We start from the raw sequence: 24,477 nt of genomic DNA on the forward strand, positions 1-24,477 counted from the left end.
AATTTATTTTTTAGTCATGTCAACAGGATTCAAGCATCGCCATATCTTATTGCAAAGTGTAACAGCAACAGAATTTCCAAATAAAATATCTGGAAAACACAGCATCACTCATAATTCTACCACTCAGGAAAAAAAAAAACCAATGCTTTGCTACAGTGTTTTCGTCCCCTCAATCTTTTTTCTTTACATAGCTATAAACTTTATAATTATTTTCACAATTAAAATGATAGTTTTTTCTCATAGCAAACCTTTGTCCTATATTAATATTTACTGAATAAATGATGTTTGTTTACCGTGCAATATTCTACTATACGGATACTGCATAATTTAACCAGTCTCCTATTGTTAGACATGTAAATTGCTTCTCATTTTTCATTATGATAAATACTTCTATGATATAAATATTCATGGCCATTTCTGAGAATCAGCTTTCAGAAATGAAAATACTGGAAAAAGGCATGAATATTTTGAAGGATCCTGATACAAATTACTTTACAGAATGACAGAAACAGTTTATGCTCTTAATACTAAATATAAATTTTTGTTTCACCTGCCCCTAACAATATGTGCCATTTATAAAATGGTGAAAATTTGTATTTTACATTTGTTTTAAATTTTCTCTATTAGGTAAGAAAAAAATAGTTTTTTATTTGTATATCAGCTGTCTGTATCTCTTTCATGATCCGTTCATCTTTCACTCATGTATCTTTCATGATGTTTGCTTGGGTTTAAGTTTCAGCAATAATTTATGTCATGCTCATATGCATCTTGAACCAAATAAAGCAAGGTCTTTTTACATTTCACTCTTAGCACTTCATGTGTGTTTCGATGTTGTACAGTAATTGTATAGGACTTAAAGGACACAACTGATTCACAATAAATTTGGTACGTAATTCGAGAGTACTAAGACATACATTTACATTCCATACACTTTACATGAGTCCATAGAATTAGCAATTTTTCAAGCATTCCAGTGCAATTTAGTATGTGGGTAGAGGTTACAGAGATTAATGATTTCTTTAAACATGGATGGAAGGCCAAAGTACACTCTGTGCTATTAATAAGCTCTATTTATTGACCATAAACATATTCATAACTTAAGTAGGTTCAGCCATGAACTTGAAAATGAAAAATGTGTTTACACTGCAGCTTATGGGAACATTGGAAACTAGTGAGAATCCTTTGGAAACTGTCTAAAAATTTACAGGATTTAAGTAACAAAATGCTAACTATATGCAAGAAGGCTCTTCTTTTCAGAGAAGCACATATCTAAGGTCAAAAGCACACAGCTCTCACGGTGAGATCAACCAGCATACTGCTGGGCTATGCCTGGGACGTAGTAGACATTTGGTTGAAACCCTCATGGTGAAATCAAACAGCATACTGCTGAGCTACACCTAGGATGTAGTAGACATTTGGTGAATGTTTGTTGAGTAATTATCCCAGGGTGGTAAATTTCATCTACCTCTTCTGTTGCCTGCACGCTGCTCCTGGTCTGCTAATGCAGTTCGCATTTTCTGCCTTTTTACTAATGCCTAGTATGAACTTCAAACCTCAACTCATGTCCTCTTAAACTCTGTGGCATCCACCCTGCTGGAGCCAGCCTGCCAACCCAGGCCAAGCCTCACCTGGGTCATGTCCGATACCCCAGTCTGACGTAGATTTTGCCCTCAAGGCTTTCAGGATAAGAGCATGTTCCATTCAACACCAGTTGGAAGCCCAGCCACATTCTGCTCTTGCTGGTCCATGCCACTGGCCCACAGCCATCGCCCTAGCAATGGCATAATGTGCCTCAAACTACTGATAATACTTTTGAAAAATTATTCCCAAACTGGAAATTCATCTTCATAGTAATCTGTTGACCATGATCAGAAATAATATGAACAGATTTTTCATAGTTTTGTCTGTTAAACTAATCTTATAGTAAAAATAAGATTTAGGTCTTCTTTCTTTTAGCCTGTGCCCTGACTCTGCTGCCCATTGTATGGCATGTTTGTGTCTTCCATGAGAAGGTTATGATCAAGCACTTACATAAGTGAGACAGAGAACTGACATCAATAAATTTGGTAGCTGCCTTAAATTCTCTTTTGGAAAAAGTACTTATCTGTAAATATGCTTGTAATAGCTTCTTTATTAAACACTCTTGTAAAATGTCTATGGAAGAGCCCAAGATACTAGATTAAAGCTAAAGAATTACTCTCTCCTGAACACATTCAGCCTTCCCCAACCTTCTATTTCACAGCAACAGCCTCCGCCCAGGAGCTCTTCAGTCACCTCAACTATTTTTAAAGCCTTTTCATTAGTCTCCCAGTTTCCACTTTTTTGTTGTTGTTTTTTTTTTTTTTTTTTTTTTTTTTTTTGAGGACAGAGATTGTGTTATTTATTGATTGAGATAAAATTCACATGCCACACAATTCACCCCTTTAAAGTAGACAAGCTAATTTTTGTATGCGTTTCCAGGTTTGTGCAACCATCACCACAATCTATTTTTAGAGATTATTGCATCTTTTCCAAAAGAAACTATAACTATTTGTAGTCACTTCCCATCTCCACCAACCCCTCCAACCCCCAGAACCCTAGGCAAACACTAGTCTACTCTCTGTCTCTACTGATTTGCCTGTCCTGGACATTTCACAGACACGGAATTATAGGACATGTAGTCTTTGACATCTGGTTTTTAACTTGATGTAATGTTCTCAAGGACCATTTATGCTGCAGCATGTTATCAGTAATTCATTTCTTTCTATGGCCAAATAATCTTCTATTGTGTGCAATGCCACATTCTGTTTATTGATCCATCCACTGATGGACATGTGAGTTGTTTCCACCTTTTGGCTATTATGAACAAAGCTACTATGAATATTCACATATGAGTTTTTAAGTGAATGTGTGTTTTCATTTCTCATCAGTATATATATGTGTGTGTGTGTGTGTATATATATATATATACACAAATCTAGAAGTGGAACTGCAGGTCATATGGCTACTCTGTGTTTAACATTTTGAGGAACTGCCAAACTATTTTCCAAACCTGCCTCCAATCTAACCCTCTATCCTGCTATCAGAGTGACCCAGCTAGAACGCAAATCTAACTATGACATTTAAAATGATCAACAGACCATTGAGTAACCTACACTTAGGTAGCATACAAAATGCACAGTAGTCTTGGCCCTGATTAATTCTTCAGGTTTATCACCTTGCCATGCCCCCTCCTTCTACCTAAACCTATTATGCTCCTCCTTGATGCTCCAGCACCATCTTGTTACCTGTGGATCTCCAGATAGACCAGTTGTACACACATCCATGTTTTGCCCATGTTAGTTATTCCTGCTCCTAAAACACTCCCCTCCTCCACAACACACACACACATCCTTGGCCTGAACCAATTCTTACTCATCTTTCAAAACATGCTCAAGAGTAGCCTTCCCTGTGATGCCCTTCCTGATCATTCCACCCCATGGCCAATTCTCTGACCTGTACACTTGTTTAATATATGATCCTGTGCTGTTGTTACCTGTGTACATGGGTGCCCCTCCATTTGGGCTCTGGAATTTGTGAGGGGCAGCGACTATATTGTCTAACTCTGTCCATCTCCAGCACTGAGAATACCTAAGGCACATCCAATGAACAAAGAGCACTGAATATCCAAGTCTTAAACAACCTCAAGCATAAATCTCACTGTGTCCCATTACACATCTATTCCTATACTTAACAAACTACAAAATTTTGAGTTGCACTTAACCTAAGTACTTACTCCTGCAATTTAATTTCCTCTGGTTCTGTTCTTTACAGTCAGAACCCTGCCTACAGAAACTTTCAGATGAAGTCACCTCTGAGAGCTGCATTTTCCATAGCATAGAGAAAGCAGATGGAACACTCCAAGGTTGGAAAGTCCATTTCTTCCCTCCACCCTATGTTCATAGTAAAGACAGAAAATGGGGGTCAGCAGGAGGGCCAGGCAGGATTTAGGCAGGCATTTCGATGATGGAGCCCTCTTCTCGTGTTTAACCCTCTCCCACCTCAGCTCCTATGTAAGATGTAATGGGAATAAAATCATGTGGGCAAAGGTTCAGCAGATACTCACTCCCAAGTACAAGCCCAAATGTCTCCACGAATGTTGACTTCTGATAAGCAATCTCAATGGAAACAGATGGAGAGGGAGGAAGGATGCTTCCTAGACTGTATCTCTTGCTTACAATCAAAATAACCTCATCAGAGCCATCCATATGTTCCCTTTCTTTAGGTAAATCAGATTGATTCTGAGTTATGGTGCAGAGAAAGAAACACTGGAAGCTTCTGACAGTGAAATTTACAATGCCAGGAAATACAGGGAGGAAGTCCTCTATTTACAAATGGGTCCTATTCCAATGTTCATTTGGGTCCTATTCCAATGTTCATTTGTAAGTTACTCAGAAAGCACAGAAACAGTATTGTCTGTTGTGGTGAAGTCCTCAGACCAGCCCATAAAAACCTCTAACCCATCGTATGCCTGCAGTACGGCATTTATAGGGCTATATACATTGACCCAGGGGTGTAACTGTGAAATCCATTCACATTTCTCACTTTGAAAGTCAGAAAGACATCTCGCAGGGATCAGTGAGAGAGGTACTATCCCTCCCCACATGACAGGGAGGAGGCTGGAGAGAAGGGAGCTCTACGTCACTACTAATGGGTCCTTAGGGCACACGCTCCAGATGGCAAGGATGGGTGCAGAGAAGCAAAGGAAGCAGAAGCTACTGACTGGCAGAGGAAGTATGCCAGAGAAAGGAGCATGACAAGATCTGGAAGAGAATGTGTAGCCTCCTCAGGGTTTCAAGTCTTGGCTTTATTTCTGAATCAAGGGTTTGTGTGAGGTGATAATAAAGAGAACAGCAGGGGACACTTCAGCCAGCACTATCTCCAGGCCTGCAGGAGGAAGGGAAATATAGGGAAAAGGTGGACAGTTTTGGAGGGAACAAGTAATTACCTCTACCTCTCCAAGCAATACCCACTTTAACTCCCCTACTCCAGCTAACATAGGACTTGTGTCAAAACTGGAATGGGGTAAAAGGGGTTCTAGATTGACTAAAGTGAAAAGAAGAAAGAACGGAAAATAATGACCCCATATTCTGGCAATGAGGAAGAGGGGGCTGACTCAACACCACCAATTTGGAGTAATTTGCTTGTTAATACAAATTTCCACAGTAAGAATAGCTTTACTTTTTAAGATAATATGGCATTTGAGAGAGGAAATCCAAGGACCCAACCCCACGTATAACATTAAAACTTAAAGAATATGAATCTGGTACAAGATAGGGTTTTTAAAAAGAAAGCCATTTATTTAAATCATCACCATAGAACACAGATCAGATCATGGGATCTGAGGCTTTCATTCAAAAGTAAATCTTGTAATAATGGACTTCCAGATTTGGGGTGTTACCACAACATTCCCACTCATGAGTAAAAACAACACACTTCAGTTCTTTTAAGCTGTGGTACTCTGCGTGGTAGTCGGAACTAGGTCGTGAGGTTGTGGGAAGACGTTATTGATTTGTAGAGCAGTGTAAGTAGACACACTAATCAATAGGTTTTAAAGTATGATTTTATAAAGGAGTTTCAGACTCTTTCTGCTTCAGGATATAACGAGCTGAAAGATGCATCCCTTATCATGAAAAAGAACCACATGACCTTCAAATGCAAGACTTTTTTGGAACTTAGTCGAGACCTGAAGTCACAGAGCAAACAGCTGGCTCAAAATCTGAGAAGTCACAGGTTCTGGCAGGGAGAAAAGAGACATGAGCCCTTGCTTAGTGGGGCAGATGCACTTGGCTAATGGTAAAAGGAAATCAATGACATAAGCAAGGCTCAGTGCAGATGAGTAGGGCAGTGAAGCCCTCTGTGGTTCCAAAAAGTGGAACTTCCTTTTGCGGGCTTTTTCTCCAGGAACCCCATTGGATGCTCATAAAAATGATCAGAAAGAACCTTAGGACACTGACCATGCCGTGCAGCAAGCCGGAGGGGACAGCAGCTCCCTGGGAGGGGCAAAACACTCTTCCTGGACCCTCCCCATCCTGCCTCCACTCTATGGAGCAAAAACCTTACTGGTGGGGGAAGATCAACAAATATTCTCACCTTAGCGAACTGGTGAAAACTAAGTGCAGCTGAGGAAGGCTGAGGTAGGCCAGGAAAATACCCTAAGACCCAGTGACATGGTACCTGCCTAGGACTGAGATTTTATCAGACAAATCAGAGACAACCCCACTTCCCTCCTGCCCTGCACAGATAGTTAAGCCGGCAAGCTGTGAATAACAAGAAACAGCAGAATACTGCTGAGAGTGGGAGAGGAGAGAAGTACAGAGACCTTCTCTGAAGTGCAGAGCAATGAGGAGACCTCAATTGTAGGGGTGGACAGACAGTACTCAGGCAAAACAACCTCTATCCTAAACACAAGGTATCTCAAAAGGGATTTGAAGTCTGTGGTAATTATAGCAACAACAAACCTCAAACCCAGCCCAGCTCCTGAGCCCAGCTCCTACTCATCCCCTACCTCCCCCGACCACATCAAGACACAAAGCAATCATCAGAACCAGACTCAGGTATGATACAGATGCTGGAGCTATCTGACAGAGAATTTAAAACAAACATGAATAATCTGTTAAAGGCTCTAATGGAAAAGTGGACAAAAAGTATATGGGTCACTTCTGCATAGGGATGGAAATAAGAATCACATGGAAATGCTAGAAAAAAAATACAGTAAGAGCAACCTACAGAAATCTTTTAATGGGGCCGGGTACGGTGACCCACACCTGTAATCCAAGCACTTTGGGAAGCTGGGACGTGCAGATCACTTGAGGTCAGGAGTTTGACCTGACTGGCCTGGTCAACATGGTGAAACCTTGCCTCCACTAAAAATACAAAGATTAGCCAGGCAGGGTGGCACACCTGTAACCCCTGCTACTGCAGAGGCTGAGTCAGGAGAATTGCTTGAACCTGGGAGGCAGAGACTACAGCGAGCAGAGATCATGCCATTGTACTCCAGCCTGGGCAACAGAGCAAGACTCTGTCTCAAAAACAAACACAAACAAACAAAAATAACCTTTTAATGGGTTCATTAGCAGAGATGTCTCTGCCAAGGAAACAACAGTTAATTTGAGGTGGGTCAATTAAAATTACCCAACTTAAGGAGAAAAATGGTGCAAACAGAGAAACAGAATACCCGAGAGCTATGAGACAATGCTAAGCACTACGACACACACATAGCTGGAATTCCAAAAGAAGACAGAAGGAACAAGGCAAAGAAATATTTGAAGAATTACCAGCTCAGAATTTCCCCAAATGAATGAAAGACACTATACCATAGATCTAAGAAACTTGGAGACTACAGATCTAAGAAATTCAGTACAAGAAATACAAAACAAAGCCTAGGCATAATTTAGTTAATCATATTGCCCCAATGTTATTTTCCTAGTTTTGATCATTTGTACCACGATTACGTAAAATGTTGGCATTACGAGCAGCTGGATTAAAGGTATATGGAACTTTCTGTACTATTGTTGCATCTCTTCTATAATTCTAAAATTATTAAAAAATAAAACATCCTTAAGTGGCTTTAGTGTTAGCAACTACATTGAGAATGTACTAGTGATGCCTAGGACAGAAGAAGAAAACTTTCTAAAGAAATTACTCTCCACACTCACTTATTCTCAACCTCTTGCATTTGTGTTCTTCAGTTTGAATTTTAAATCGGCTTTGAGGTTTATCCCAGGAGCCCAGGTACTATCTATAGTATCACTTCTGTAGACACTAGCCTCCAATCCAAACAATTTACAATGAAATTACAAGATGAGACAAATTTGTAAGGAGTATTGTATTTATCTAGGATTTTATATAAACTTTTTAGTAACCATTTTCTATTTATTTGAAGCACAGGAAAAAAAAACTGGTACACTTTGGAAATTTAGTGGAACAAGGTACACTGCCATAACTTGAAGGACAGTATAGAGCCAAAAAGAAAAAGAAAAAGGAAATAAAACAAAAAAAATTATCCTGTTTCCAACACTGCATAATTTTACCTGCCCAAATAGACCATTTACAAATATTAGGTCAATAAACTGCTAACATCCATAAAAAAGTAACTTTCTTACTAAAATGCAAGAATTTAAAAGATTCGTATCTAAACAAAAGACAAACAAACTGGAATGAAAGCCTAGATACCACATCTAAATTCAGGTTTTGTTTGGGCCTTTGTATTCTTCTCTCACTCTACCATATCCTGGCCCATTCCTCTAGGACCCTGTCCACCCACAGGCCCCGCAACTCTCTACCCAAAGAGCTCAGTAGGCATGTCACTTCCCATCATGGGACCACTCACGGTTGCTGGTAGAACTCCAGGATTAGCTTCATAACCCATGCCACCACGACCACCTAGAGATGGAAATTTCTGGCCTCCTGAACCATAGGGATCTCCCATGTTCAATGCTCCTCTGCCATCTTTTCTCATGTCTCTTTCTCTTGGATCCACGTAGCCCATTCGGCTCTAACTTTCCTCTTTGGCACCTCATTTGTTCTTCCATCTCACGTGGATGAATCATCATCTCTTCCTCTTCTACATCGTTCCTCCTCTTGCCTCAGTTGCATTTCTTTACATTTCTGTATTCCTTGATTGTGAAGTTATTCCATGTGGTTTAATTTTTCCTGTCATCTCATGAGATCTTGGAGCAAAAGTTTGCCTGATATTCATGATAGCCATCTTCCATTTCACTTTCCAATTTGTCTTTTGCATCCTTCATGGTTTTTTCAACTTGTTCCCTTTGCTGTTTCTCCATTTCATCCAAGGACTTCCATCTCTGAGAATATTCATACTCAAACGTGCCATGCTGGGCAAAAGGAGGAGGCGTTTCGCTCTTTGATGCACTGGTTTCTTCCATGCAAGTTTTTCAGGAAGACCATCTTCATCGTCTAGTTCTTTCAGTGGTTCCACAATGACTGGAAGAGTTGCTGTCAGCAAGAAAACACCTTCACGGCATCATTAAAATGCCTTCCTTGCTGCTGGTTTAGAAGCAAATTCAAGGCTGGGCGTGGCAGCTCACGCCTGTAACCCAAACTCTTTGCGAGGCTGAGGCAGGTGGATCACAAGGTCCGGAGATCGAGACCACCCTGGCTAACACGGTGAAACCCTGTCTCTACTAATTACAAAAAATTAGCCATTCCTGGTGGCACGTGCCTGTAGTCCCAGCTACTCGGGAGGCTGAGGCAAGAGAATGGCGTGAAACCGGGAGGCGGAGCTTGCAGTGAGCCGAGATCGCGCCACTGCACTCCAGCCTGAGCGACAGAGCGAGACTCCTCTCAAAAAAAAAAAAAAAAAAAGGAGCAGCACATTCAACAATACCTTTCCCTGTAGAACTTCCACGATCATCCACAATTACAACAGCCCTTTCAATAGGACCAAACTGGCTAAAGGCTTCTTCCAACAGTTCATTGGAAACACAAGATGCAAGATTACGAACAGAAATGCAGCAGCATCTGTGGCAAAGAGAACTGGAAGTTGTCTTTGGGCACATCTTGTGTCTGATGGGCACATCATCAACTTCAACTTTGACAATTTCAGCCAAAGCTCTGGATTCAAGCTTAATAAACCCGGATTCTTTGCCTTTGTTGACAAAAACTTCTCCTGGGTCTCCATATTTAGCAAATAGTCTTTTGAATTCGTCCTCTGTGATATCAGCAGGTAGATTCCCAACACACAACAGACATCGCTGTGTATACGTTTTCTCTCTAGGCTTCCTCAAGAGAGACAAGTTTGCTGCAAACCCCTCCAACACCTGAGATCATCTTCTCGAGTACCTGGTGGTGCTGGCGGCCCCCGCAGGGCTCCCCGCTGCTTCGATGGCAGCCTTGGGGTGGCCACCAGGAGTGCTTAGGCCCAGACCACCACCTGGCTGTGGCCCGCCAGACATTTTGCCACCCTTGGGACCGCCCAGGCCTGGGTTCTGCTTAGGTCCCCCGACCCAGGGGTCTCCGGCCTGAGGAGCAATGGTGGAGATCCGGCTGGGTGGCGGCGCCCACTGGGCGGCTGAAGTGAGGTGACTGTGGGCAGCAGGGTCTGGCCTGGCCCAAACCCTGGCGGGGCCCCATAGTTTAGGGGAGTGGTGGGCGGGGCCGAGCTGGAAACCAGTGGCTACTCGGGGAGCGGGGCGGGTTCGTGAGCAACCACACAGGCTTGGAAGAGTCCTGGGGCCGGCGCGCTGCTGCGGCTGTGGATACGGTGATAACTGCTGTCGCGGTGGCTGCTGCCGCTGCTGCTGCTGGTGTGGAGGCAGTGGCGGGATTGGAGGCGTGGGACGGCTCTGCCCCGGCCGGGACCCATGGGGCCACGGTTCTGGTGGAGGCCCCGGGCCGGGCGGCGGGAACGGAAATCATGGAGGCCGCCACGGCCGCGAATCCAGAGCCTATTCCAAGACACGCCTGTGGTCAAGGGGCGGTCGAGGCAGAAGCAAAGAAGACGCTCAGGAAATGAGGAGGCCACCTTGCTTTACACAAAATGGCGGATGACACAGGCCTAAACTTTTCTCCCAAGAGGTTTTGAGCAATTTCAGATATACTGATTTATTGCACAGGAGTATGGGGGCCGACTGCTGAAGGAGACTTGGATACTGCGCTCAAGGAATGAACCGCCTAGAAAGGGCAGTAAGAGTCAGGAGAGCAGGCTCTTCCACTGACCAGCAGCAGCAGCACCCTGAGGAGCTATATTTCTTGAAATCTTACTTAGCTCAGCTCAAACCTGGGATAATATGAAATGCAAAGGTTGCTGTGAAGGCCATGCAATTATCGAACAGAAAAACCTACTGTTTTCAACTACTGCTGATAGAAGTTATCAGTGAAGACTAGGTAAGTCTGAGTGAAGAGCTCTAAGACTAGAGAGAGAAATGAGAAGTACCTGCAAGCACAATGTACTATCTTGAGAAGAATGAGAGGGGACTCCCAGTTGGAAGCATCCAAAAAGACTTCACAGGAAAACGGAATGTATAATAACATTGAACACACACAAGTTGGGAGCAGAGCTTTGTCCACGAAGGATTCTGCAGAGTAGGAATGTCAGGGCATGCACAAGAATAATCATTCAGCAGCAGGTGGAGAAGGTTAGGAAGGTGCGGTAGGAAATGAAGTTGAAAAAGTACATTAGGTCCATCCAGATCGTGGAGTCTTCCAAGACTGCCTACACTGTGGATTTATATAAAATCCAAACTTACATAAGTATTATATTTTGGAGAATATCACAGAACTGTAAACCCTGTCTCTTTGCTTAAGGAACGGACAAGCAAGCCAACCCACTCTGTAACCTTAATCAACTAGGTGTTTTGAGTTCAGTATTTTCTCCTGACTCGTTCACATTTGCCCATAATGTTGTAATGACTCTGAAACAAGCACAGCATTGTAAGAAACCTAAGATGAGGCAAAACAAACAAACAAAACTAAAAAATAAAATGAACGCAGTGTCTGAGGAGTTCAAATAATGCTTTTCCTGCTAAAGGCTCCTGGACACCACATGTTCGTCCCCTGATTAAGTTAATAAATTCGTCTTCAGCATCTTCTCCCTGTGCCTCTTTCTGCTTGTTTCCTCCAAGACTGCATGCTTTTCCTTTTATTCCTACCAAAACTTCTTCCCAAGAAAGTTGTATACAACTCACCAGTGTGGGACCTCTCCCCAAGGTGTTTGCAAGTGCTGGTTGTGTTTTTACAGGATTTCCCTACATCATTCTGATACCAGAAAAGAGTGTATTTGTTCAGAGACCTTCAGAGCATAAGAGATGGCACAGTGGTGGCTGAGATCTAAGGCAGAGAGCAGAGACAGCTTTCCCATCTTGGTTCTGTCACTGAGCAAGGGAACCACAGAAATGTTAGTAAACTGATTTGAACTTCCTATTACACATAGACAAAGTGGAGATAATGCAAGTGTCCACCTCACTGGTAGAAGAGGGGATTAAATCTGATAGTGCTAGTGAAATGTTGGAAATAGGGCTTGACACACAGACACAAGATCAGCTGCATCAACCTCAGGAATACCCACTGACTGCCGGGATCTCCAGGATGCTGCAATTCCTTGGGCACCAGGTAACCACAGCAAACAGGAGGGGGCAAGGGGCTCTTTGGAACCCAAAAGCTGAGCTCACTGCCTCCTAGGAAGGAAGAACTTTTAAACTATAATTCTCTCCAGATCTAGAGGATTCCTGAGCACTCGTGATGTACATTCCCAAGTGACTCTGGGTACTCCTTGCTGGTCATGCTGATCTCATCCCAAATCCTACACCAGAATCCTATTCCTGAATCAGTCTACTTTCTGGCACCCCGCCCTCTGCTGCCCTTCTCACTTCCTCACCAGTAAAGCCCTTTCACCCTTCAAGCCCAACACAGGTCCCGCCTCCCCCAACATCTTCCCTGACCAGGTAGTGAGCATCCAGCCACCAATTCTGAAGCTCCCTGCGACAAGGGTCAGTTTCCTCCACTGAATCCTAGATCATTCTGTGAAAGGAAAATAAATCCTCGGGCCCCCAAATCACTAAGCTAAAGAGAAAAGTCAAGCTGTGAACTGCTCAGAGCCAGCCTGCCTCCCAACCTATTCAAAGTCACCCCGCTGCTCCCTGAGATAAATGCATATCTGATTGCCTACTTTGGAGAGGCTAATGAGAAACCCAAAAGAACACAACCATTTATCTCTTACATACGTAAGACCTGGAAGGCCCCTGCCCGCTTTGAGTCTTACCACCTTTGCTTTGAGTTGTCCTGTCTTTCCAGATCGAACTAATGTTCATCCTACATATGTTGAATGATGTCTCATGTCTCCCTAAAATGTATAAAACCAAACCATGCCCTGACCACCTTGGGCACATGTCACGAGAACCTCCTCAGGCTGTGTCAACGGGCGCGCATCCACAACTGTGGCAAAATAAACTTTCTAAATTAACTGAGACCTGTCTCAGAATTGACGGTTCACAATTCACAGTTCTGTCTCCTACCTGAGGCAGGTTACCAGGTCTTTCAAGTATGAGACCTGGCTTTCTCCTCCTTTTCTAGCCCCAAACACACATGTTGATTAAGCCTCGGTGCAGAACCACATCCACAACCGTAACTGAGGAAAAACTGGGATGCTGATTAAAAAACTTCCATCCTTTCCCAACAATGCCTCCTACCCAACACAGGTGAGATGGGAGAGGATGAGCAGCAGTGCCTGCCATACTAATGGGACTGCATCATTCATGTGCAGGCGGCTCTTTGCCTGCCCATCTCCCCTTCTAAGCCTACACCAGCTTCAACTCACACAGAACACATGTCCTTCCAATTTGTGTACAACCCAGCCAGAACTCCTCTTTCCCCTAAGCCTTTCTGACCACTCCAGATAAACTCAAGTTCCTTCATCTTTGACCTCCCATAACATCACAAATTGTCTCTCATAACATATTCTTAACAGGAAACATAAGCCAGGAAAAATAGTGATATCTCCATTAAGCAAACAAAAAGGGCCAGATGCAGTGGCTCATGCCTGTAATCTCAATGCTTTGGGATGCCAAGGCAGGAGGATCACTTGAGGCCAGGAGCTCAAGACCAGCCTGGGAAATACTGTGAGACTCCATCTATATACAGATGTTTAAAAAATTAGTTGGGCATGGTGGTGTACATCTGTAGCTCAGCTGCTCCGAAGGCCAGGGTGAGGGAATCACTTGAGCCCAGGAAATTGAGGCTGCAATGAGCCATGATTGTGCCACTGCACACCAGCCTGAGCAACAGAGTGAGACCCTGTCTCAAAAACAAACAAAACAAAATTAGAAACCCCCAAATCCTCTGACTCACCCATCTCTTCTAGGAAGCCTGTCCTATATTCTGGGCTTGGGTAGATGCCCCTTCATTATAGTCACAAAATCTCCAAGACATATCTCTATCATAGCATTTACCATATGATATCATAAGTGTCTACATCTACCATCAGGCTGCAAAATTCTTGCAGTCTTGCTGATTCAGCTTTGTGTGTTTGGGGCCTAACACAGTTTTTGGAACATAGTGAGCACTCACGTAATGTATGGTGAATGAGTGCAACTTCCCGGCCAAAAATAAATAAATAATAAAAACAAACAAACAATGAATGTTTTTTCCCTGGGAACTAAATTGTTTTGAATAAGGATAATACAGTTAACAGGAAAATCACCACAATGCAAGGCCAGATTTGCCAGTTTCTGCAGTTGCAACAAAATGCTCTGTGCACAGGCTCCATCTGCCCCACTCCATGGTCAACAGAGCTGGTCCTCAGCAAAGGTATCAGGAATGTACTGTTAGACTCATAATTCAATATTCCTTTTCCTTGACCTCTTCCTTCTGTCCCCTCCACCTTGGAGGTCGGACCAGCTACACAGTTTACAGGGCCCAGTGCAAAATGAAAATGTGGGGCCCCTTAAACACTATTAAGAATGTCAATTCTGAGACAGATGAACATTAATTCTAGCATGGGGCTCTTTGGGTTGCAGGATCCTGACGGGAGGTCTGGGGGCTGGATTCCTGGCAGTTGCTAGAAATCCAAGACTGGGCTACTCTTTTCTCACCATCACCACAAAGAGGGATTCATTCTACCAAGTATAGCCTCAAGCCATGTATTTGCATTTAAGTCTCTTATCTCTAATTTTGGAATGAAAAGCATTTATCCTTCCTTATAGGGACTTAAAGCATCAACAAACCCATGGAGATATTTGAGAGCAGTAAAAGGATAAAGGGGCCTGGTGAGAGAGGAACCTCATATCACACAGGCCTACTCCACAATGGAGAATAAACCACTGGGTTGTTTCAGAACACAGTGAAATGATGGTAGTGAGGAGGACCCTGGTTCTGCCACCCCGGCTTCCCTGGGGATGCTGGCTCAGAGTTCCCAACCCTAACTCAGACTCTGATGTCCTTTTACTGTCCTGCCTGTGAGTCTCCTCCCACTACACCCCAAATGCAAGTGAGACCCACTACTATGGAGAATCCCCACTCTTCCTTATTTCTGCACCAAGATGTCCTGGATACCTCTCAAATGTCCAGAATGCACCTGAAAGGCTGTTTTATGATTTGCACTGCAAGTCACAAAGTTGCTATCACTGAAATGGCACACTGACATAAGGACCCACTTCCTGTCTGCTAACATCCCCAGCACACTGCTCACCAAGCGCGCAGGCAGGACCTGAAATTCTATTTGATTCATCCAGAGAAGCTTTAGCAAAGTGGTCACAGAGCATTCCTTAGAGACTACTTAGTGATACACCACAACAAGTGAAGTAAGAAACTCACTATCCCTGTGAGGTGTTTGTTGTAGAGTATCAGGAGGTTGGCATTGACTGTACAGCCTGCTAATAAGTGTTTATAGCTATCTCCCTGTGTCTTCGCTTTAAAACATATCTCAGGGTGCCCTCTTAGTCCATTGTGTGCTGCTACAACAAACGACCTGAGGCTGGGTTATTTACAAAGAACAGAAATTTATTTTCTCACGGTTAAGGAGGCCGGAAAGTCCGAGATCAAGGCACAGGCAGGCTTCAGTTGTCTGGTAAGGGCTGTAACCTCCAGAGGAGAGGAATGAAGTGTCCTCCCAGGATAAAAGGCATACAGGCAGAGGCCGGGCGCAATGGCTCGCACCTGTAATCCCAGCACTTTGGGAGGCTGAGATAGGCTGATCACTTGAGATCAGGAGTTCGCGATTAGCCTGGCCGACATGGTGAAAGCCCATCTCTACTAAAAGTACAAAAATTAGCCAAGCATAATGGCGTGAGCCTGCAGTCCCACCTGCTCAGGAGACTGAGGCAGGAGAATCCCCTGAACCAGGGAGATGGAGGTTGCAGTGAGCTGAGATTGAACCAACCTGGGTCACAGAGTGAGACTGCATCTCAAAAAAAAAAAAAAAAAAAAAAAAAAAAAAAAAAAAGAGTAAGGGCAAGCTACCAAATGCTACGTAGAACCTCTTTTACTCTTTTTTTTTTTTTTTTTTTTTTTTTGAGGCGAAGTCTTGCTCTGTTGCCCGGATTGGAGTGCAGTGGCCAGATCTCAGCTCACTGCAAGCTCCGCCTCCCAGGTTTACGCCATTCTCCTGCCTCAGCCTCCGGAGTAGCTGGGACTACAGGCGCCCGCCACCTCGCCCGGCTAGTTTTTGTATTTTTAGTAGAGACGGGGTTTCACAGTGTTAGCCAGGATGGTCTCGATCTCCTGACCTCGTGATCCGCCCGTCTCGGCCTCCCAAAGTGCTGGGATTACAGGCTTGAGCCACCGCACCCGGCCCTCTTTTACTCTTTTACATAGGCCTTAATTCCTTATATATATGAGAGAGGAGCCCTCATGGCCTAATAATCATCTTTTAAAGGCCCTAACGCTTAATGCTATCACATTGGCAACATCTGAATTTTGGAGGGGACACATTCAAAGCATAGCACCCCCAAAGCCTTCCCTTTCCTGTGGAACATAGCTTAGGTTCCATCTCATCTCATAATCAAGCCTTTTGCATCTGGCCCTCTCTCACCACACTACTAACCCTGCAGAGGCTGGAGGAGGATGAGCCACACAGGCTGGTGACAGAAAAGCAAAGCCATGGAGATGGTAGACACAAATGCCTCACATAGGAGTCACATTATCAGATGTTTGGGTTGTGAAAGAGCATTTGGAAAGCTAATTCGTTTGACGGGATGATGTCAAACTTATGTCCAAGGGATCTATTTAAAAACAGGAAATCAGAGCCAAAATATGTGCCACTTAGATATCAGGATTAGTTTGCATATCCTATCCTGAAGGAATAACTAAACCACAAACAGAAAAAGGGATTTTCTGTGTACTTGAGATAAACAGTGAAGCACAGGATTTGATCCCATCTCTACTCTCACTTCTCTTCCCAGATGGTTGTAAAAAATTAGTGTGCTTATGTAAGAATCCAACACAAAAATCAGTGCCAATGGAACATCTGGGGAAAGGGAAAAAAGAGACAAAACTCACTTCCTCTGTGTTTTGAGGATAGATAATAATGAAATAAATATAGATAAATTAGACATCTGTGTGTTATTTTCCCTCTGCAAGCTTCACAGAACTGTAGAAAGTGGCCACAGAGAGACCAGACCTTATAAGTAACGTATCTGATTCCTCCCTTTTATAGAGGAGGATACCAAAGGGAAGGTGGCTTGTCCTGCCTGGATCACCCGGCAGGCTTAATGGCAGAGTATCTCTGAGAGATGGTTGTTTGGCAAAGCTATGGAGAAAAGCTTTGTATTTTGCAGGCGAGAGAGACCAGAACGCTGGGCTGGGTAGGGCCACAGAGGACATATATGTTAAGTCTTTTGTTGACAGATTAGGGAACTGAGTCTCAAGGAGCTTAAGGGTCTTGGTCAAAATCATAGCTTCCCAAGCTTGCGTCATCATGCCATTTCTCTCACAATTAGCCTTCAGTTTTATATAACTAGGATCATCTGCAAGCATGCCTTGGACTTTTCTTGTTATTTTTTAAATACAAAGAATCCCCATCTTGGTCATACTACTCTAGGGTTCAGCAAATTTGTTCTTCGTTTGGAACTCTCAAAGTGTGGAGAACCCCCGTTTCTAACCAAGTTTTCCCATGAACTTTTGAGAAATTGCTTCAACTTTGGATTACTGAAACCCAAAACCTCAAATCACTCTAAGGTTAGGAACCCAAAGAAGTTATTTTAAAGATAAATTTCACCCTTATAAAGTCCTGCCACTTGCTGTAGCTCATTACAGAAGACAAACCTCAAACGAGACCTTTCCATTCCCTTCTTTCTCCTTAACTAGGTATGGATCAAAGAACTGTGAACCAGGATTGAAAAGGTCCCCAAATGTAATTCAGTCCGATCACCTCTCTGAAGTTGGATCATCATTTATAACCTCCTGGCCAAATGGTCACCCAGTTGATGATAGAATTCTTGTAGTGCCAGGAATCCCACTTTGTTCTGAAACATCACTATTCTCAAAGCTATTCCTTATACTGCACTTAATTCTATCACCCCTGCAGTTTCCTCTGACCTGTAGAATCTTTCACAAGGCCCTGCTTCCTGTGACTATAAGATTGCCTCCACAATCTCGTGTTATTGATAACATTTTTCAAAATGAAATTAACTCCTTATGATAGTGCAGTCTCTATAAATATATTGCAAGTGTTTGCTTTTATTTACTCATCAGACAAAAACAGTTGACTAGACTTTCACCAAATATGGAAGACACATATGGATTGATCTGCCTTAAAAAAAGCTGAGAGTTGCCCATGAAATCAACATTGAGTAACTATGATGTCACTGTCTCTAAAAGAAGGTCAGCCAAGCCTCAGAGCAAATATACTCAGGGGCAAGAGGCTGGCGTCACTGCTGATTGAGAAAGATAGACCTTATGTTTTAAACTACTGTGCACAGAATAGCAGATAGATTTCAAATATGAATGCAGATTGAACATCACAAGGTCACACATCCCAAATTGCAGACGCTGATTTGCAATCAAGTTCTTTTGAAATTGCTCTGTATATGGGCAGTTCTATGTAGCACACCCCAGGGAGGATGACAACCAGGATCTTTTTTTAATGATGTTTAATGATTTTCCCTGGGGGTTGGCTAGCAAACTAATACACATGGAAATGCTTTATAAACTGTAAAGTACTATAAAATGTGATGTTGCACCATCATCATTCTATTTTGAACTCTTACTGTGTGCTTACCACGTGCTTATACTGTCAAATGTCCTGAACATTCTAGACATTTTTACTATTTCATATAAATGAGGTTTTTTTTTTGTTTTGTTTTGTTTTTTATCTCACACCACACCAAAGGCGATCTTGTAAAAGGTTTCTTTACCTGGCTCTAGGCATATAAAAACTGATGATACACTAAAATTGCAACAATTTATGGTTCACATATCAGGTCTAAAAAAGCATAAAAGAAGAAAGTGTCCAAATAACACAGGCATAAACAGCAGCAGGAGGGTTTTTGATTTGATGAAAGACAGTCAGTTTTGCCTGTAGGCCCGTGAGACAGTGGTTGTATAACCAAAGTAGGGAGTAGGGTTAGGTGGACACAGCTATATTTCTGGGTAAGGAGTAGGGTTAGGTGGACACAGCTATATTTCTGGGTAAGGAGTAGGGTTAGGTGGACACAGCTATATTTCTGGGCAAGATGAATTGTATTCTATTCAGAAATGGGGAAAGACTAGATGCCCTTGAGGCTACTTCTTTTCCCAAATTATTAGTTGATTTTTGAACCAGTAACAATAGATAAGAAGACACTAACTTCCAAGAAACTGGACAAGGCTGTCTTCTAAAATTAGAGACAAACACAAATTAACACTAGGCTGTCCTGCACCCATGTAAAAAAGATGAGCCATCATCTCACTAGTTTCCATGTGCTTTGACAATCTGTACAATATAACGTAGAGGTTAAGGAGACGGACTCTGGAGTTAAGACTTCCAGGGTTCAAATCCTGGTTCTGTCACTTGTTAGCTAAGCAACTTTAGGTATTTAATTAATTAAACTACACCTCCATTTCCTCATTCCCTAATGGGGTCTTTACAAGGGAAAAGAGTAAGTGTGGCTGGCACAATGTAAGTGCAATAACATGTGCTTGTTATTATTCTGTTCATGGGCTTGCTAACCAAGTCCAGTTACTAGAAGTGCCTGTGAGAAGGGCTAAAATAAAAATGCCGTCATATTTTATGTGGGTTTCAAAGTTTTATGTTTATCTATTTTAAAAATGAAAGCAAGAAGTTCTACCTTCTTCTGCCAAGGAACAATGAAACTGTCCACTCAATGACTGTGGTTTCCATGAGAAAGTAAGTGGAAACAGATGTTTCTGAAAAATATAAAACCATGCCGTACCTTTTGGTGTTACACACATAAAACTTTCCACCAGCCATCCCAGAGCCAGCTGCCAGCCTCCTGCAGCTGGAACCTGCCTGGGTGCCAGGACTCCCCAATTCCTTTTCTTCTCCTTTCCCCCCAGTTCACAAAATGCTAACCTTCTATGAAATCAGAGGCTGTGTAAGGACGGTGATTGGGGCTGTTCTCTGCAGGATTGTTCAGGGTCTCCAAGGCTGATTCAATGGCTTCCACCAACTCATCCCGCTTGTCCTTCCTCACGGGCTTCTCCTCGGGGTGGCGGGTAAGGCCAGTCTCCAGCTGGTACACCTTCTGTAGAGTAAAGCTATCAAAAGGCACTGCTGCATACTCCGTGGCCAGCTTGACACCAGCATGCACCTCTGCCTTGTCCACCTGCGAGTGCAGGAAGGCCAGGAGGTCGGCCTGGGTTTTCTCTGGGGGGCTCCTGTCCAGCCCCAGGCCAGCAGCATCGCTGGCTTGGTACTGCCCGTTCCTGAGCTGCTCACTCCTCTCCTGCAGCTCCTCCTTGAGCTGCGCGATCTGCCGCTTCAGGCTGCTTACGTAGTTGCGGTGCTGCTCCTCCCACTCCTGCAGGACGGCCTGGTACCCCTCCTTCCCCGTGGGGCTGTTGGCCCTGGGCAGTGCCAGCTGCTCGTCATCACCTTTTGGGGTGCAGGCCAACATGTACAGGACAGAGATGGCACAGCAGAGGAGCACCAGCAAAACCACCACCCGGGAAATCCACGCAAGCAGCCCCCGGCGAACCATCATCATTCAGGAATCAGCCATGCGTCCAGAACCGGTGGCATCCCTGGAAGCCAGGGTCCCCACGGAAGGGCTTCCCTGGGCTAGACCACAGGAAGCATGCTTTTGGGGTCCCCAGAGCTGCTTGCATCCATTTCCTTCTAGAATGAGTTCTGCCTCTTGGAATTAACCATCACACAGAGCAGCTTCTCTACTTTTAGAGGATAATCTTCCAGGCAGAAGCAATGACTTAAGTGAAATCTCCAAGTTTTCACCTTCATTCCCATCATAGCCTTTCTGATGTGCAGCCAACAGCAAGAGGGGACCTGGGAAGAAACACAAATGACAGCAACACTTAATCAAGACAACGACTCTGTCATGCTCCCTACGGCAATCAATATCCAACAGATCTCCTGTGAGAGTTATGGAAAATGCCTATGATAGATGATTAAGTATTGTTAAATGTGTATAAATCAGAACACAAATGCGCATCTGCAGTGTAATGCAAATAAGCAACAAAGGACACAGAAAAAAAGATTGAAAGGAAAATGGCAAAATGTGAACAATAATTCTCTCCAGATGGAAAGATTACGAGTCATCTTTCTGCTTCCATTTTTCTGTATCTTGTAATTTCTGCCTAGTGGCACACGTTCTAATGGTTAAATGGAGAAAAGCAAAAATGTTAATGACATTGGAGTTACCAGCAGGGGACTACTTGGCCAGAGCCTGTGCTGTGTTTGTTTGGCCCCTCCAGGTCTTATGCTAAAATGTGACCCCCAGTGTTGGGAGGTGGGGCCTGGTGGGAGGTGCCTGGATCATGGTGGTGGATCCCTCAGGCATGGCTCGGTGCCATTCTTGCTGGAGTGAGTTGGCACTCTTAGCTCCCATGAGAACTTGTTGAAAAGAGCCTGGCGCTTTGTCTCTCTCTATCCCCACTCCCTCCTGCTCCCACCATATAATGCCTGCTGCCTGTCACCTTCTACCATGAGTGGAAGCAGCCTGAGGCTCTCGTCAGAAGCAGATGCTGGCGCCATGCTTCCTGTACAGCCTGCGGAACTGCAAGCCAGATAAACCTCTTTTCTTTGTAAGTTACGTAGCTTCAGGTATTCCTTTAGAGCAGGCAAGAACGAACTAAGCCTGCCAGCAGGGGTGGATGCAGCCAGGTGAGTCCACATGCGTTCACCTGTGCGCACTCACTCAGAGCAGGCCTGAAAGGGGATCAACATGGTTCCAAGCTTTCTGCTGAGGAACTGGGGAAGCATCCAGAGGTTCAAATATACAAATAATAAATGTGGACAGTAACACATCCAGAAGGGATCAGGAGACAGTGGTTCCAGCTAACTCTTCGATTCTGCTTGCAGACAAGAGAAGATGAATTTATCATAGAAGAGATGAGGTTGGGAGAAGAAGAGAGATCAGAATCAGAAATACTGTCCTGTTGGGACCCAAATCCCAGTTATATCTCTGCTCCAGTGTCTGTGAGGAATTCTGTGTCCTGATTCTTCATAAGAAATACTCAGACAGGTCCCAGGACCTTTCACACACTCTGCACCTCAACTTTCAATCTCGATAAATGAGAAGCCAGTCTGACTGCCTTCTTCATTTCCCCCTGGGGTCACCCTTCCTCATCCTCCACTCATCATGGACATTTCCACAGCACACTCCTTTTCAGATGTGCTCCTTCCTTAATCCCTTTTCCTTGTCTTCCTCTACCCATCTTAGCCAGATAAACAAAAAAAGAATGATTAGTGGAAAATAAACAGAATAGAACTTCTTGTCTGGAGATATTTAAATGAAACCTTCCTATATGCATCTTTCTTTCTTTCTTTTTTTTTTTTTTTTTGTCGAGACTGAGTCTCGCTCTTTTGTCAGGCTGGAATGTGGTCGCGTGATCTTGGCTCACTGCAACCCCTGCCTCCTGGGTTCAAGCAATTCCCCTGCCTGAGCCTCCTGAGTAGCTGGGATTACAGGCACACATCACCATGCCCAGCTAATGTTTTTGTATTTTAGTAGAGATGGGGTTTCACCATGTTGGCCAGGATGGTCTCCATCTCCTAACCTCATGATCCACCCGCCTTGGCCTCCCAAAGTGCTGGGATTACAGGTGTGAGCCACTGTGCCCGGCCCTCCTATATGCATCTTTCTATATCACTTCACTCACAAACAAGCTCCCTGAGGGTATCATGCTTTTGCCATTTTATAAAAACTTGTCATTTTAAGTAATCCTCATAATTAAATTATTCTTTATATAGTCTTCACCCAACTCAGAAAGCCAGATTCTGGGCCAAAAATCATCTCATTTACTGGTAGCCTGTCCCATTTACCAATGAGAAGAAGAGCCCAGCCCAGTCAATTCGCACATTCAGGACCCTTGGGAGAAAAGAGAGAAATGTTCCTCTCAAAGACAGAATGTTAACAACCTCCTTGACTTTACCTGAATATTCACTTGCCACGCACTATGTCTACACAACAATTCCTCTTCTATTACTGAGGAGATGTGCCTCGTAGTGATATCACTATGCTATCAAAATAGTTTATTTCTCAACTTTTCTGAGAAATTCAACACTTAACATTCTAATATTTCCTTTGGCCCAAGGATCCTCTCTACTGTAATTTAAAACAACACACAGTTATTAGTGCTAGGTTTAAAGTGCATGTTTAGCCCTGGAAGCCTTTTCCATCTGATGAAAATCTTGGGATTTGTATAATTACTATAATTCTGTGATTGAAAACAGCTCAGCTTTGGTGTTCAGGCACCTTGCTGTTTCTAATGAAGTCTCTCAGATAAACTCATTATATCCAAGTATTAAATTACCAGTGAAGACATGTTATCATGCTATTCTGCCACTTTCAAGACTCCTACTTTAAATACGTTGTCATTAAAGACAAAACAAGCAAATCAAAAAACAAAATTGGAATAGTCAACACATTTTGTTGTGTTCCAGAAACTTAAATTATGTAGTTTTCTGAGTTTTCTAATAAAATTGTTGTATTTGCATAAAGATGAAAATCATGTTGGTTAATTGAATGCCATTTCAAAACTAAATCTGTGATTTGAAAATTTAAAACTAGAATATCTTTTTGTTCTGTTCTATAATTTTCTTCAAGATCTAGTTTGGCTTTTGAAATTCACTAGCATAAATTTCAAACTTATTTGGTATTCCACTCTTTGGAGAAAAGGAGCAAAAGTGGAAAAGGCAGATTTTTAGGAAGAATGGGCATTTTTTATAGAAATAACAAAAAGCGGTAAGAATTGTCACCAAAGAGGCAGTGATCAATTTTTCCTTTGAAATGCCAGAAGTAGGTAACACATGTCGGAAACAAAACTCCATTCTTTAACAGACAAAATATTTCTGAATTGTTCCAGCAATCTCATCTGTAATCAAAAGCTTAACAACTGGTTATACTGAAGAGGCTGGGAGTATCTGCTTCCTGAAGTCAGGAGAGGATTTTATCCTTCAGATTCTTGCTTCTATAAAGACTTGAGGCTTTTCCTTCGGTAGCACAAAACATCATTCTTAAAAGTGGGTGCTGGCCAGGCGCGGTGGCTCACACCTGTAATCCCAACACTTTGGGAGGCCAAGGCGGGTGGATCACTTGAGCTCAGGAGTTCAAGACCAGCCCGGCCAACACGGCAAAACCCCGCCTTTACTAAAAATACAAAAATTAGGCATGGTGGTGCACGCGGCATGTAATCCTAGCTAATGTGGATGTTGAGGCATGAGAATTGCTTCAACCTGGGAGGCGGAGGTTGCAGTGAGCTGAGATTGCACCACTGCACTCCAGCCTGGACAACAGTGCAAGACTCTGTCTCAAAAAAAAAAAAACAAAAACAAAAAAGGATGTCACCTTACCACCTCTGCCACCTTCATGAAAAACCACCTTGATA

The 24,477-nt window shown here is 43.3% G+C and overlaps 1 protein-coding gene and 1 pseudogene across 13 annotated transcripts in view; both read right to left on the bottom strand.

Annotated features, from left to right (window-relative positions):
• CSGALNACT1 (chondroitin sulfate N-acetylgalactosaminyltransferase 1) overlaps nt 1–24,477 on the bottom strand; it is a 364,179-nt gene that overhangs the window by 86,942 nt on the left and 252,760 nt on the right. For all 13 annotated transcript variants that reach the window (XM_030937623.1, XM_030937624.1, XM_010363491.2 and 10 more), the window contains one exon: nt 19,985–20,914. In XM_030937623.1, coding sequence (XP_030793483.1) covers nt 19,985–20,618 — 634 coding nt within the window. In that variant the 5' untranslated portion in view covers nt 20,619–20,914. The remainder of the gene's footprint in view (nt 1–19,984; nt 20,915–24,477) is intronic.
• LOC115899713 lies at nt 8,205–15,236 on the bottom strand (annotated as a pseudogene).

The sequence above is a fragment of the Rhinopithecus roxellana genome, chromosome 9 (genome assembly GCF_007565055.1).
Source record: "Rhinopithecus roxellana isolate Shanxi Qingling chromosome 9, ASM756505v1, whole genome shotgun sequence".
Classification (NCBI taxonomy): domain Eukaryota; kingdom Metazoa; phylum Chordata; class Mammalia; order Primates; family Cercopithecidae; genus Rhinopithecus; species Rhinopithecus roxellana.